A 15,646-nucleotide genomic window follows, 5' to 3' on the forward strand; every position below is an offset into this window, starting at 1 on the left:
CTTTAACGTACGTAGTCATATGTAGACGTTTGTTATGCAGTTTCGTTTTCATAAGTTGAAGTAGTTGAAGTGTCTTTGCACGTGAAGCCGAAGCCAAACTAGCCAAACCGAGCAATTATCCGGCGGGTCGAGGCTTCCATTAAATGTGAGGTTGGTTGGGTCACCCGCTCTTTGCGGTGAACTTGAGTTCGTAACTCGATGTATAACTGGATAGGGCTCCCAGAGAGGCCAATTCGGTGTCGCTGAGAGCAGCGTCCGTATTTTTCGCAGCATAGGGGAGTAAAACGTGGTTCGCGACCAGCGGCCTGATCGGCAGAGGAGGCCTTTCGAGGGCTGATCGAGCACCCATGGTTCTGTGAGCCCCGTCCCCGCCTCCTCATGACTGACGGCCGCTGCCTCTGCAATGGCTCAACAGGCCTTTGAGCCAATATTCGACGAGCGGCTGCCATTGCAAACTATTCGACACCGGCTTTCCCGTGAGGTGCGTACCGTTTGGCCTGACGTAGATTCTGACTAGGTCATAGGTACCCGCCGTGCGCGAAATTTTTTCTTCTTAAATTTTAATCGCACATACGGGTGTCGGTCACTTCATAGTTCCCTCCATTCATGTTCACAATCAATCGACTTATATGTATTACGTTTCGTGTTCGTAGCACCGTGCGAGACCAAAAGCGTGGAAATCTCGACAGCAGATTAGGTGAAAGGTTTGAGAGAAAAGAAAGACGAGTATCAGAACCGCAGTGGATTAATCCCTTTCAGCGCGGAAGCGCGCACGAGATGTGAGCGCGAGCTTCCTCGAGAGTGAAACTGAAGTGACCGCTGCCGTATCTATCTATGGGTACAGTGTTCTCGCAGGCAAAGAAAAAACCTGCCGGCGTGTCGTCTGCGCAGGTGTCGACAGCGCTGCTGCGCAGGATGGCGTTCAACATTATCTCCCAGGTGACAGACTACCTGTACCTGAGCGGGTTCCGTGCCATCACGCTCAGCGCAGTGCGCACAATTGGCATTACGACCATCATCAACTGCAGCACCGACCTCCCCGATATGCCGATCGGTGCCGACAACATAGAGTTCCTGCGCGTGCGCGTGGACGATTCTCCCTACTTCGACATGTCCGTCTACTTCGACCCCATGTCCGAGCACATCCACAACGTGCACATGCGCGGCGGCCGCGTGCTCGTGCACTGCATGGCGGGCGCCTCGCGCTCGCCCACGCTCTGCCTGGCCTACCTCATGAAGTATCACCGCATGCGGCTGCGCGACGCGTTTCGCTACCTGAAGTCGCGGCGCCCTGTGGTGCACCCCAACAACGGCTTCTTCCGGCAGCTTATCGACTACGAGATCCAGCTGTTCGGCAACTCGAGCGTCGAGATGGTCGAGATGCCCAACCTGGGCCCCGCATACGGACTCATCCCGGACATCTACCTCGAGGAGTGCAAGGGCCTCATCTGGCTGCACAGCATCAAGGGCCTCGGCCAGTAGGGGCCCCTGCAGAAACCGGTGCTGCGTGTACACAAGTCCTACCGACGCTGCCATGACCTGGAACTCGCCTTGTGGAACAAACAAATCTTGCTTGCTGCTCATCAGGAACCACCTGTTGTGTTGATCTGTGGTTGCGCTGCCCAGACAGTAAACCAAGGAAGGGCTGTGACCAAAAGCCAAGGAAGGTCTCTTGTTGAGCCATCTGATGGCTTGTTCGAGACCAAGTGACGCACATGTCATTGAAACGGAAGGCACAGCAGCGGCTTGTTTGGACAAATAGTTTGCCCCTTGGTCAGTCCATTACTTTGTTTCTGGACTCCAGTGGCAAAACCACAGTAGTCATGACATTGATGTAAAACAAGATTGCTGGTGTTGCTTTGCACCAAGCCTGGCAGCCGAGAGATTTTCTTGTCTTGGCTGTGTTCCTGAACACAAGTGCACTTTCTTCATTCATTCCATTATCAGCACTACACATAGGCAAAGCATTATGACGACGTTAACTGATGCTATTGCAAATGCTGTAGCAAGGGCAATAGCCTTGCCGCTGTGCAACTTTGCAATATGCAAGCTGTCATATGAGCAGCAGGTAAATCTTTCGATAGTGTAACAGTTGACAGAGCAGTCAGCAGCTCAGGCAGCACAATTAAAATTTACAGTGCCTCGAAATTGTCGAACGCAATATTGCCGACCTTTCGTAAGCTGCATAGTTATGCCACAATACTAAATCATGCAGCCATAATGTGAAGGCTGGCTTGTATAACCATAACTCATAACTTCAGACAAGCACTCTTGCAGTAACTGTGCAACTATTGCACAGGCTGCTAATCTGTATTTGACCAAGTCTTGCATACAAAACTAGTACAGTTGTTTGAGAAGCAGCGTGGCTATTAGAGTTCATTAGATAAAAATTGGGTCGTACTGAAACAACTTGCCTGTATTTGTGCCAGCCAATATAATGGCAGTGCTTGTCAGTCAGTGGCTGGGCAGCATCTTTGTCACAGCACACTGGCGCCTTTCGGCACCTTGAACCACAGCAGTACGATGTACAGTTGCACGGCATGCAAAAATGTGTGTTGCGTGAAATGTTTGGGCTCTGCTTGTAAAAGCACTTCCGAGAGGCCAGTCAGGAGATTTCTTGTGACCTGCAGGTCATGAGCTCGTTTTGTGAGGAGTGTCCTGAGTGGTCACCTGTTCGTGTGGGTATGCAAGTTAATGAAGAAAAAATGATCTCCCAGTTCAGTGATCTCCTTCATGCTTCGAAAGACTGAACTGTGCTGATAAAACTGCTTCCAGCAGGGGTTGATAAAACGCTCAATCAATCACATCCTGGCAGCGTTGGTGAACAATGGACTGAGCCAAAGACGCCAATGTGCAGCTTGGAAGAGATCCAACCTTGCTGTGATTGTGGGAACTATGCAATACCTGTTGCGCACAACATGCATGCTCTTCCTTTTCCTAGTCATCTTCCTATCTTTTCAAAGAAAAATCCTGTGATATGAAAACCATTCCCACTAAAATGTCTTGTACAGTCTGAAGTCTTGCATTACACACTCGAGACTTTCAATATCTCTGTGCTCTTGAGTAGCACTCCAGTGCGCTGCCAATGGAGTGGAATCTCTCAAAACATCGTCGACAGATACGATGGCATTTGCTTCAAGGACTGATGCACCAGAGCACATGTTGAAAGCATTTGTTCCTGTGTCTGGGACATTAAAATTTGTGTTGTTGAATGATGAGTGGTTACTTGTATCCAGCAACAGTACCCTCTGCTATGGAAGCATCACTGAAAAAGAGGTCTCACCAGGGCAGCACTTACCCACCATGTCTGTGTATTCTCACGAGCCTGGATCACGATTAGTCCCCAATGCTTTGAGACGTAAGTGACCAACTGGGTTGGCAGCTTTACAGCCATGTGCTGAAGTTTATATCACAAGACATTGTTGTACTTAGCAAGGCATACATATCCTGAGGCTTCGCTTGTTCACTCACATTTGATCACCTTCATATGAAAAGGTCTATGACTGCTAGAATAACAAGAACTGAGATTTTCTAAACAAGATAGCACATATGTAGGACATGATCTGCATTTTCTATGAAAATACAGTGCTGTCTCCCATGATGAAAGACATCCCCTTCATAATTGGTAGATTGCAGACAACAGTAACATAATCCTTGCTTCATTTTACCAAAAATGAATATGAAGTTTAGCTAACTGTAATAGACTTGCAAACAGAAGTGCCCACTGGTGCTATATTGAAGACTGTGACACCCTCTCTGTACGGCCCTCCAACTTAAACCCAGTTACAGAACATTACCTCAGAGATCACTAATATAGTATAAGCGGCTTACCTAAAGGACCCAATTGTCACATTATTTGAATTGCAGTCGAGAATTTCTCTGCAGCTGCTGAACGCATCACTTGGCACGAAACAAACAGTGCAGTGTTTTTAGAAGGAAAATGTTACATTGCTTCGTTTGACCGTAATGTGCCTTAATGATTCTCAAATGAAGACATTTGGAAGTGCTTTTGATTGTGTGTTGCCAAATGCAATAGGTGCACCTGTTTTCACAAAATTCATAATGGAGCTGCGCCTAGACCAACTTGGAGGCAACACTGACATCACCTGAATTTTTTTTTTTTTTAAACAGAAAATGAATTTAAGACATAGCCACTGGAAAGTGGTAAATACGAGTGCTTCCTGGTGAGTCTGGTCACAGAATGTGATTTTTGTTAGTTTGATGCAGCTTTCACAGATGATTTAAATGAATAACAAAGATAACTATTAAAGCAAGCTTCAAAATGTACAAAAGTATTGCTTCACCTAAGAACAGTACTTTTATGGCCTAGAAAATGACAATAGACGATATGCAAAAACCCATATGCAGGCTTTCCCACACAGCTAACTTGCCCTAACCAACATGGCCGTGTTCCCGTACTAGCGCTGTTAGAGATGCTTGTTTTGAAAACTTGGACGGTGTGGGGAATGGACAGCGGCATGCATGACGTCATCAACACTTAAGTTATGATGCTAGCCCAAGGTCCACCATCTTGGTTACATCAAAGGAGAGGAGAGGTGACGTGCACTCGCAGGTTCTGCATATTGACTATTGTAGAATAGGGCTGACATCAGCACTGTGTCAATACATAACTGGCACTTTACCTATTCCGTTTATTTCAATAACAATGTGGTAATCGTATTGCATTTGAACCAAATTTGGAGGCCGCTTAAGCTTCACGTTTAATAGTGGAACACCGATAGCATGCAAACATCCTCGAGTGCTTATCACGCTTCCCAGCAACTGCAGCTTATATAACCGTAATGTTTAGTGGGAAACGCTGGCGGCGAACGCTATGCATGAAGGTGAGCTTTGTGGTTCTTCTTTTTTGACGGTGTGCAAGGAACCAAGGGGGCCGTGCCGCTCCTACTAATACAGACCTCAAACGGTAGCTGGAAAAAACTATTGCGTTAAAAGGTATTTGTGTTTGAGTTTCCGGATAACAGAATTAAGTTTTCTCGTATATTCAAATGACAATCCGACACTATCATGTCTGTAGGTTGTGTGCAAGTCATACTTTACCGGCTTTTTCTACGTATTCTACCTTGAGAAATTTAATTAGTTCAGTAACTTCCTTTCACTACATGGAGGGCCTGCGTGGTTTAAAATTCTTTTTGCCAAAGCGGCGTCCATCGCAGGACGCCAATGCCAGATTTTCTGCACCACGGGGCCCTTAATGCTATTGCAGTAAAATGCAGTGGCCAATTTTACTGGATCTGTTGCAGAAGTTGCCAGTACTACCACTTCACACAGCTCGCGTGGCACAATTTGCAGGAGTGTGACACCTTCGATGAACTACAATCCTCCGTCTCACTGAGGGGAGTAGTGCTCAGTAGAGCACAACATCTAACAATGCCATCTTTCTCAGCGACGCCAAGGCCAAGTACAACAAAATTTCCTTTAGCAAAAATGATTATGAGCAGTATATACTATTGGCATACTGTAGTAGTACTTTGCTAGTACTATAGTATAGCAGTACTACACTACTGGCAGTAGTGTATACTTGGCAAAGCTGCATGGCTAGTAAGTGCAATTTTCTTATAAGCAGGCTTGAACCCCTTAAGAATTACGACAAGCTCAGCTGTAATGGGTATTTTGCCGCTTTTTGAAAAGCTTTTACCACAGGTTGTCAAAGGTTTCACCATCTACAACATGGATGGCGGTAGCCATTTTGTTTTCAGTGCATTTATTGAATACAATTTTTCACACAAAATAGTAGCAGGCATTCTCTGTGTGCAGGGGTCACACTGTTGGCATGAGATTATGAACAAATATGGCATCATCTATGCAGTGTAATGTGCGATAAAAAATACATTTTGGAGTTTTATGGGCCAAAATCATGATATAACAATGTTATATGATGGAATGTGAAATACGGAATGTTATATATGGAATGTTAAATGTGCCCATGGCACGCATGCACTTAGGGTTAAAAGATTTTGTGCATGCCGATGACATGAGTATAATAGACTATCTTGATTGTTGTTTTACTGAATTTTTCCGGAGCGGCATCCTGCAGCTTTGGGAAAGGTTTAAAGTCATGTGTCTGTTCTGCATTCATGAGTACATATCGAACAAGCTTAAAAAGCCAGCTAAGCATGCACCATTGATGAATAGGTGCACTACAACATGCAAGAAAGAAAGGCTCAGCTTCTAGCAATCTAGCCAATGTTTCTGTTGCTCTTTCAGAACCCACAGAAAGCAGAGCACATTTTTATTTTAGTAACACACTACTTAATTTTATTAGAGAAGACCCGCGGAGGCTCCGAAACCTTGTGAAGGAACAGAAGAAAATGACAACCAGCATATAGTGTTCCAATAACGGATCCAATGACTATCGCTCACCTTTTCAATGGCCACTTCCACAGCGTCTTTTCCCTGTCCACTCGTCACTCAGTCCAAACTTCACCCTCATGCTCCTCTAACATTAAGATAGCCCATCGAGATGTAGGTACTTAACATGCTCTACAGGTTAAATGTAAAATCTAGTGGTCCCGATTGCATTCCCAAAACCTTCCTTCAGCGTTAGGCTAACCCTTTCAGTAATTTTTTTAGTTTTTCAGGCCTGTCTTAATTCTGCAGTGCTTTCACATGACTAGGATGTAGCATGTGTTGCTCCTATATTAAAAAAAGATGGCCCGCATTCAGTCTTGAATTATTGTCAAATTTTCATCTTCTCTTCTTTTAAATTAATTGCACACTTGGTAGCCAACTGCATTTCTGGTTTCTTGAACGAGCATAACATTTTATTGCCTTTCTTTAATTACTTCAGAAAGGGGTTCTCGACGGTCACCTAATTAAGCACAATCATTCTTTCCTTTGCTTTGATCTTGACAAGGCTGGCCAAGTATACATATTTTTTTTTAAATTTTTGAATGGCTTTCAATGTAGTTTCTCATGACAAATAAATTTTCAAGTTAAAATTCCTTTGTCTTCCTAGCTTCCCGACATCCTGGGTTTCTGCTTATTTAAAAGGGTGCAACCAATACATAGTAATTAATGGGCAACAGTCACCTCTTCCAGTGGCCTCCGATGTTTGTTGAGGCATGCTTGGTCCATTACTTGTTCTTATTTATTGTGACAGCATAGTTGATATAATAGATGCCCCCATAAATATTTGCCTGTTTGCAAATCAACTGTATCATTTTTAACGACATTAATACAGCAAATGGTAATAAAGCAAATTGGCAACATATGGGTGATGAAATTCAACTCTGATAAATCTGTCTCCCACATATAACTAAGAAAGAGAAATATATGTTCTGAAGTTTCCTAGATCCATGGGCCCTTACCCCTTGACTGAAGTCTATGAATACAAGTGTCTCGGAATTACAATTACTAACAACCTCAACTGGAATAGCCATATTGCCAACACTGCCTGTCCTGCTTTTAGATAACTATGCTATGCCATAAGCTTAAAGATTCATCCCTTGAAAAGATGTGGTTAGCTTATATCACCTTTATTCGACCAAAACTGGAACACTATTGCATTATTTTGGATTCGTTCACTAAAACCAACGCCCTTAAAGAATACAGAGAAGAGCCATAAATTTTTTTTCCGAATACAGCCATGAAGAGTATGTAACCGAGTCATTGCGCACTAATGAATTTCACACCCTTCAAACGAGGTGAAAAATACTGAGACTGAAATTCCTTTACCCATTTCATTATTTAAGCGGTAAACTTTTTCTAGATCCTAGCCCATACTTCACTCTTTCTTCATCCAAAAAAACCTGTGATTCCTACCCTCTTATTCTCTCTCCTTGCCTTGCCAGGATAAAATGCTTCAAGTTTTCCTTTTTTTCACACGAGGTGAAAAATACGGAGACTGAAATTCCTTTACCCATTTCATTAATAAGCGGTAAACTTTTTCTAGATCCTAGCCCATACTTCACTCTTTCTTCATCCAAAAAAACCTGTGATTCCTACCCTCTTATTCTCTCTCCTTGCCTTGCCAGGATAAAATGCTTCAAGTTTTCCTTTTTTTCCAAAAAGAATAGAATGCCATACCCTTTCATCATCATAACTCTGCAGAATCACTTGAAACTCCTGTTCGCAATAGCTTGTTCTACGTAAAATTGCTGTTTTATTTGTTTTCTTTGCTTAATTTTTTTTCTTGCAATGTTATAGTATTAGCATTCTAGCCTTTTTTATTGCATATTTATCGTGTATCTTGCCCCTTCCTGCTTGGGCCACAATGCCTGCATTGTGATGTAAATAAAATAATATAATTCTGAGGCCCGCTGTATCTGAATAAATGACCACCTGGATTTTTTTTTTTATGTGCACCCAATACAAAGTACGCGAATGTTTTTGTATTGCGCTTGCATAAAAATGCAGCCGCTGTGGCAGAGATTTGATAGTGCCCTTGGGCTTAGCAGAACAATGTCAAAGCCACTGCACCACCACGGCAGGTTGCAGTACATTGCTATCCATCGGACGACGATAGTGAAAGTGACAAGGGTGTCAACTTTGTGTTTTCATTCTTTAAGTGAAGAAGACAGTGACAACTCTCTAGATGATAGCAAGTCCAAAGACTAAGAAAGTATGGATGAAACGGTCACCGGGTTCCATGAATCGTGTTGCATAGACCTCAACAATGTTCCAGTGAGACTTCCACAGCTTTGAATTCAAGGCTTCGTAGGGACTTAACATTCACTATAAGCTCTCCCCTACAGCAGCTAGAGGTTTTTGAGGCTTACTTCGACGAACTCCTTGATGTTATTGTAGCTAAGACAAACTCGTATGCATCTCAGTTTTTAGAAGTGAAGGAAGCTGGGCAAGCATTCTCATTTCCGAAAACGGTTTCTCATTACATGTGAAGAATTCTGTTTTGGCATCTTGACACTTCAGGGAATTGTAGGGAAACAAAGGAAAGGCTGCATTGGTCGAAAGATTGTCTGATTGATGCGTTTTGCTGTACAATGTTTCCAAAGTTAATTTTACGTTTCAAACAGGTTAATGAAGCAGTTAACATTATTTAAAACATGAGCCATTGTGGTACCATTATTTTTTTTGTTTTGTTTTTTAATGCACCCTTAAGGAATTAAATAGCACCTAAGCAGACTTGTGCACCTGGTCATAAATGGATGCAACACAAATCCCAGCACATAACCAATATTTAAAGCTTGCCATAGGCGCTGCCTAATCTTGTGTAAGTCATGCCAAGCAGCTGTGCGGGTTCTCAACGGTCTCGATTCTGCGTCCTTTTCAGCATGTGGTAATGGTGGAATATTTTCCAGTTTTGGTATTAAAACCACACCAGCTTTTCTTCAAGCATCTACTCACATTCTAAATTTAAAAATTTTCAGAGGCTGTGTTATATCTACACTACCAGCGTCTAGGTTTTCTGAAGTGTCCAATATTTTGTTGCAGTTCATGTTTCAAAAAAATTCTGGGGCCCATTACAGAAATTTGCAGTACAGAATAGTGTTGCTGCTGTTATTAAACCATCATGGGAATGTTGGGAAGTACAGGGTTTGTCAGCGTGCATGCTTTACTATACATACTCAATTCACTGGTGCACTTTTGATTCATGCTGCTCACTTCACTTTGCATCATCCATATCTTCATGATTTTTCATTGATGCCTCAATTTAAATTTAGGCATTATTGTATTGCCACTATAGTGGCTATTGTCATGCTGGCGCACACAAAAGCAATAGATTTGGTGCATAGAAATCGTACAAATGAACTTTTCTAGCAACTTTTCAACTCTGCTGGAATGCAGGGGCCACATGGTGACGTTACGTGTGAAACATACTGCACTATTCAATATGAAGGCAGGTGTGTTGGCTCCGACAAATTTTATTTTTTTTCACGGATCCCCATGCTCAAAAAACTTCTGCAGTCAGAAATACACGCACAGAGTACACGGTGACCTTGTGCGACATTCTTACTCATGAATTTCCATCAGTGGGTCCCATTGCAACTTTCATGTCATAATAAATATCAACACAACTGTAGTTGTACTGCATGCTAAGCCGTAGAGTGGGCCATTAGCCGTAGTTGCAGCACACATTGGCTAGGCTACTGGCTGCATCATATGCTGTGTTGAGCCAGTGCCGATTAATTTTGTGCTGGTTGAGCCACTGCTGCAGAAGCCCACATTAGTGCCACATTATCCTTTAGGTAAACACACTCATTAGTTTGGAGCAATCACCAGAGTTTTCAAGTGATCATCAACAAATCGCACATTTATTTATACTTCAAATGCCCTGGTGCGGGGTATTACGTGAGTTACATTTGTGCAAGGTCTTTGATGAATGACTTGAAGTGGCTAGAATTGGAGTGGTGCACAGAGTCGGTGGGCAGATGATTGCAGTCATTCGCTGTACAAATGAAAAATCAGTTGAGATGCGCAGTAGTGCATCTTGCGCACTATGCACAACGGCTGTGCACTACTGCGCAGCCATTGCGGAGCAAAAGGCGATGAGCAGGTATGATAGTCGAGCAGGCAAGAAACAAGTAATAAAACTCGTGGCAGAGGGACAGGAGCACTATTTTTCTGCATGGCTCAAGACTGGAAAGATTAGCTCTATGTTTTAGTTCTAAGATGCTCGAATAGTGAGAATAACCTGAGAAAACAAATATAATGGCGCAGTTTTGAATGGACTCAAGAGCTCTTGTAGATTAATCTGATGCAGCTCCCAAACTGCACGTGCATATCCTAGCTTGGGACAGACAAACCTTTGGTACGTTCGCAGTGTTACGTGAGGAGAGGTAAACTTACGGTTACACTGGACATACCCAAGGATAAGGTAAACTTCATTTGTTAGATTTACTATATGACACGACCAGTTGAGATCATAAGTCACCGTGATACCCAGGCATGATGACACTAAATATAACTCGGAAACAAAAATGCTGTACCTATGTGCTTGGTAGGAAGCAGGGCAGTGGAAGGAAATCTGCAAAGTTATCCTGCCATTTAAAGACATTAGCCAAGTTCTACACCAGTTTTCATTGGTTAGTAAAGCATTTTGAAGTAAAGCATTTTGAAGGGCAATGTTATCATGGAAGCTATGGATAGGATGGTAAAGCACACAATCGTCTGCGAAAAGGCAAATACAGGAGGAGATATTAGTCGGTAGGTCATTGATGAAGATTAGAAAAAGTAATGGTTTGAGAATGGTGCCTTGAGGAACTCCGGATATAACAGTGGCTAACAACGAAGCATGCCCATTAGCACAGACAAAATGATTCCTGTTTGTGAGGAAGTCACACTGCCAGTCAAAGACAAAGGGTTTAAGGTTTAGGTTTAAGAGCTTAAGGAATAACCATTTTGTGGCACCTTGTCAAAGGCTTTCTCGAAGTCCACGAACAGGACGTCTATGGGAATACTGTGATCAATGCTTGAGCTGATGTCATGAACAAATAATGCAAGCTAGGTCTCACAGGATAAACCTTTATGAAAGCCATGTTGCTGTGAGTGAAAGAAGCCTACAGAGATTAGAAACTTGGTTACACGCGAATAAATGACGTGCTTCATAAGTTTTGAGGTTTGATAGCTGTTACATGATGATGCAGCAACTTTCTTTGGAAAGGGGATAATCTTGCCCACCTTCCAGTCCTGCGGCACTATTCCTAATGACAGAGACTTGGACAATGTAAGAAAGGATGGCACTCGTACTATGTTTGGTATTCTTAAACACATTAGAGTTAATTCCATTGATGCTTGCAGAAGATGACAACCTAAGATTGTCAATTAGTTCACAGATACCAAGAGGGCTGTATAGGTAGGTATGTAGGGCATAGTGGGATAATCAAATTCTGGAAAATCGGGCAGTTCATCAGTGGGTTCATGGGTGAATACAGAAAAGAGTCATTGAGTACATTAGGAACCTCTGCTTCAGGGAGAGGGTTATTGTGACCGTCACATAAAGAAACAGTTTTATGGTGGCCCAATTGTTTTCTAGAATGCTTTGGATCATTCCGCAACATTGTAGGTAATGTCACAGAAAGAAAAAGCTGCTTAGCTTCTACTGCGATGCGCTGAAATGCTTTTTCTGTCGCACTGTATCTTGCTCAAGTGCATGCACTGTTTGAATTTTGGGTAGCTAGAAATTGTCTTTTCTTTTTATTGTTCAGACATTTTGAGTTTTTATTGAACCAAAGGGATGATACACACTGTAACATAAATAGTATGTATTTAGCAATTGGGTCACACAAATAGCTCTTAAATAATAGCCATTTGTTTCAACTGATCTACCTGGAAAATCAACTAGGAACTAGGTGCAGAAGTCAGCTGGGTCTCTATTTACGCTGGCACAATCCCCTTTATCGTACAGTGTTAATAATTTGTTCTTTTTTTAGGGTGTGATAGCTTGCAATGAATGGAACCGTGAATTATTACGCAATCACTCAACCCAGGTAAAATTTTGGAATGTGAATCAGGATGTGATAACAGAGTATCTCGTATGTGTGCACTTTTTATCAGCAAGTCTCGTTGGTTTCCAGATTAGTTGTGTTAGACCAAATGTGAGGCACGTGTACAAAAATTCGCATTCTTCATTATTCCTTCATGTAGGTGACAGCAGATCGAGTCAGTTTATGGAGGAAAAGTTAAAATCACTGCATAATATGACGGAAGCGTCACGGTGTTTGGACATTACACAGCAAAGCAATTCGTGTAGCAAAACAACAAAGGAAGGTTCAGCGCCAGGGCGGCAATAGCACACACCAAATATAACTGGTGGATATAAAGTGTTACAAACAAAAAAGAAGGCTTCGATTGACGTAGCTATGTTGATTAACAAGCAGCCAAGACTACAGTGGGTAGCCAGCATAACGCTACCACCATGCTTATTTTCACGGTCCCACCAAATTATCAAAATTGGAGGAAACGAATGTTCAGAATCGTCAACATAGGAATTTAACCATGTTTTGGTAAGTGCTATTATTTTAGGTTCAGTTGAGATTGAGACTCTCCATTGACCTTCTTTTAAATCATATCAGTACCACATTGCCCACTAGATAAGCACACTCGTTACTTTGAAGCAATAACCTGAGTTTGCAGGTCATCACTGAGATTTCATAAACCAAGATCTACCAGTGGAAAACAATGTTCACAGTTGTTTTAGAAATCAAACAATCTAATTTTCAATGAAACTGTGCTTTTGTGCTTATAAAGACATTAGGATAATTCCAGTTTTAGTACTGTCATTCTTTTAGTGAGGGCCACTCAGTTGCACTGTTTCAGCTTAGTTTGGTGCTGTATAGTTCATAGTGGTTTAACTAGTGAACAGGTCCAAAGTCAGCAAATGATGCGGTTATCGCTCAATAGAGCAAGCCATTGTGTAATTACAAGGAGTGCTAAAACCAAACTTGTCCTCTTAGCTGACAGAAGTGACAGAACGTTTCTTGATGCTCTGGCTGAAGCAAGAGAGAAATTCACTAGTGTCACAGAGGAACCTGCTCCAGTTCGAATCATAATTGTGTTCACCATTTTGCCCTCCCTGTACCACTGATATATTATTGGCACATATAAAGGTATAAAAAGGTAGTGGGGAAAAAACCTGACCCCAAGAAATGCCAATGAACCTGCAGTAGACTTATGCAACCTTTAGTAAGCATACACCAAGCCAGTTGCAGCTGTTAAAGGGAAACAACAACAAAATTTCACATTGACTAAATTGTAATAATATTTGGGGTTTTACGTGCCAAAACCACTTTCTGATTATGAGACACGCCGTAGTGGAGGACTCCGGAAATTTTGACCACCTGGGGTTCTTTAACATGCACCTAAATCTAAGCACACGGGTGTTTTTGCATTTCGCCCCCATCGAAATGCGGCCGCTGTTGCCGGGATTTGATCCCGCGACCTCGTGCTCAGCAGCCCAACACCATAGCCACTGAGCAACCACGACGGGTATTGACTAAATTGTTTATAAATGAGTAGTACATATATATTATTGCAGCAATCCTGGCAAAGCTGCAGGGCTGGTAAATTAAAAAATAAAATAAAAATAATAACAACCTTAAGCTATCCCCTAAGCAAAAAATGCACGCTTCTCGTGGCTAGCAGATATGATGCACATCCCAGGCCAGGGCATGGCCTCCAAAGATTTGTCACATGTGCCACCTAATCACGAAGGTCATGCCAAGGGGCCATGCAAGTTCTCAACATTACAGGTTCTGCGTCATTTCCAGTGAGCAATAATGGTGGCAGTCTTACCAGTTCTGGTAGTGGAAACACGTATTTTTTTGTGCTTTTCTTGTTGCATCAACTTATATTTCTAATACTAATATGTTCACAGAGGTTGCTCTATACCTACATTATCTGAATATAGGCTTTTTACATAGTCCAAAATTTCATTGCAGTTGACCTTTAAGCGGCACTCTATGCTGACTTTCTGCAATCACCTCCAACACCAAACAATCAATGTTCTTAGCATTATGGTGCACATTTTCTCTGGTGTGACTTTTTTCGTCAGTCAAAACGGAGACAGACAGCTCCCCAAAGGCGAAACCAGTTTTGCACACCAACCTGATGTCAGGCAGAATGCGACTACCTGAGCACACATATGCTCCCATATGATGTTGGACAAGGCCTCCCTCTCCAACTGCTCGTCCAAATCTGCATCACCCTACTCCATTGACTGCTGGCTCTAACATGAAACCTCATACTACTCGAAGAATTTATTTAGTTGGCTCTAATTGTCCCAGCAACATTCTGACACTACTGTGAGCACTTCAAGACTACCTGGAACCTATTCAAGTACTACAACAATGCTTTGCAGAGTTTCAGCCCTCTAGCTCTTCACATTTTCTTGCAGTAATTGGTTATAAATTTTAGGAATGTTTCAGTACTAACCAAGCAGCACAACTTGTAATTTCTTGGTCTCCAGTAATTACTAGTACCAGCTTTTAGAGTTTACCCAAATTATTTTTATAACTTTTACCAGTATGCACATAAACGTTTCTCAACCTCCTGCTATTCTTACCCCGGTATCTTGTTTATCTTTTTCGCTACTCCTCCAGCAAGCGTTACAGCATTTTAATTCAAGACTACCAGTAGTACCCTCGTGTGAGCTAATATGTCTGTGCATTCAAAGTATGTAACATTGAATTTTAGTCCCTAGATTTACCAGTAAATCAGTCGTATCAGAAACTGCATGCCGAACCCACAGCATGTGTCCTCACATTAATAATCAGTTGTTGTGCACAAGCTGAAAGACGAAGGGCTAGGGATTTGACGAACACAAGTGCAATCCCTATTTTAACAACTCATCCAAACCAGTACACTTCTTGCTTTCTTGTGTGTTTCCGTCTTCCGTCACGTGCTGGTCGTAATAAATCCATGCTGAAACCACGAAGTGCTTCATCCAAGACTTTTTACCATAAACTCAACCACTATCAACATTGAGAATGTCCCATGGGGCAACACTGCCAAACACAGTGCTAATATAGCGCATTATTGGGCCTAAACTGGCCCTGCTTTCTGTGCTACTAGGGATAAACAGATGTGACCCTCCCGTCATGCCAAAGAATAGCACAACTAATAAGGGCACCGGCATGACTGACACTATGATTTGCACAATGGATATAACCACAAAAATGTGCATAACATTCAGGTTAAGCACAATGAACATATCCGCAACTGCATA

General features: G+C 42.4%; 1 protein-coding gene across 3 annotated transcripts; it reads left to right on the forward strand.

The window, feature by feature from the left end:
- The first annotated feature begins 11 nt into the window (after window positions 1-11).
- LOC142582255 (dual specificity protein phosphatase 18) lies at window positions 12-3,212 on the forward strand. 3 transcript variants are annotated; one of them, XM_075691732.1, is made up of 3 exons: window positions 12-150; window positions 271-481; window positions 892-3,212. In XM_075691732.1, the coding sequence occupies exons 2-3, from the start codon at window positions 404-406 to the stop codon at window positions 1,480-1,482; spliced, it is 669 nt and encodes a 222-aa protein (XP_075547847.1). In that variant the 5' UTR covers window positions 12-150; window positions 271-403; the 3' UTR covers window positions 1,483-3,212. The 3 variants fall into 3 exon arrangements, with proteins under 3 accessions (XP_075547847.1, XP_075547848.1, XP_075547846.1); XM_075691733.1 differs by having other exon boundaries at window positions 77-145; XM_075691731.1 differs by having other exon boundaries at window positions 102-481.
- Window positions 3,213-15,646: the final 12,434 nt, after the last annotated feature.

The sequence above is a fragment of the Dermacentor variabilis genome, chromosome 5, assembly GCF_050947875.1.
Source record: "Dermacentor variabilis isolate Ectoservices chromosome 5, ASM5094787v1, whole genome shotgun sequence".
NCBI classification, from domain to species: Eukaryota; Metazoa; Arthropoda; class Arachnida; order Ixodida; family Ixodidae; genus Dermacentor; species Dermacentor variabilis.

Excerpts from the sequence above, each read along its gene's own strand:
- LOC142582255 (XM_075691732.1), top strand. The coding sequence starts at position 404 with ATGGCTCAACAGGCCTTTGAGCCAATATTCGACGAGCGGCTGCCATTG. Across the intron at positions 482-891 it reads GACACCGGCTTTCCCGTGAG|GTGTCGACAGCGCTGCTGCG; the intron begins GTGCGTACCGTT and ends TCGTCTGCGCAG.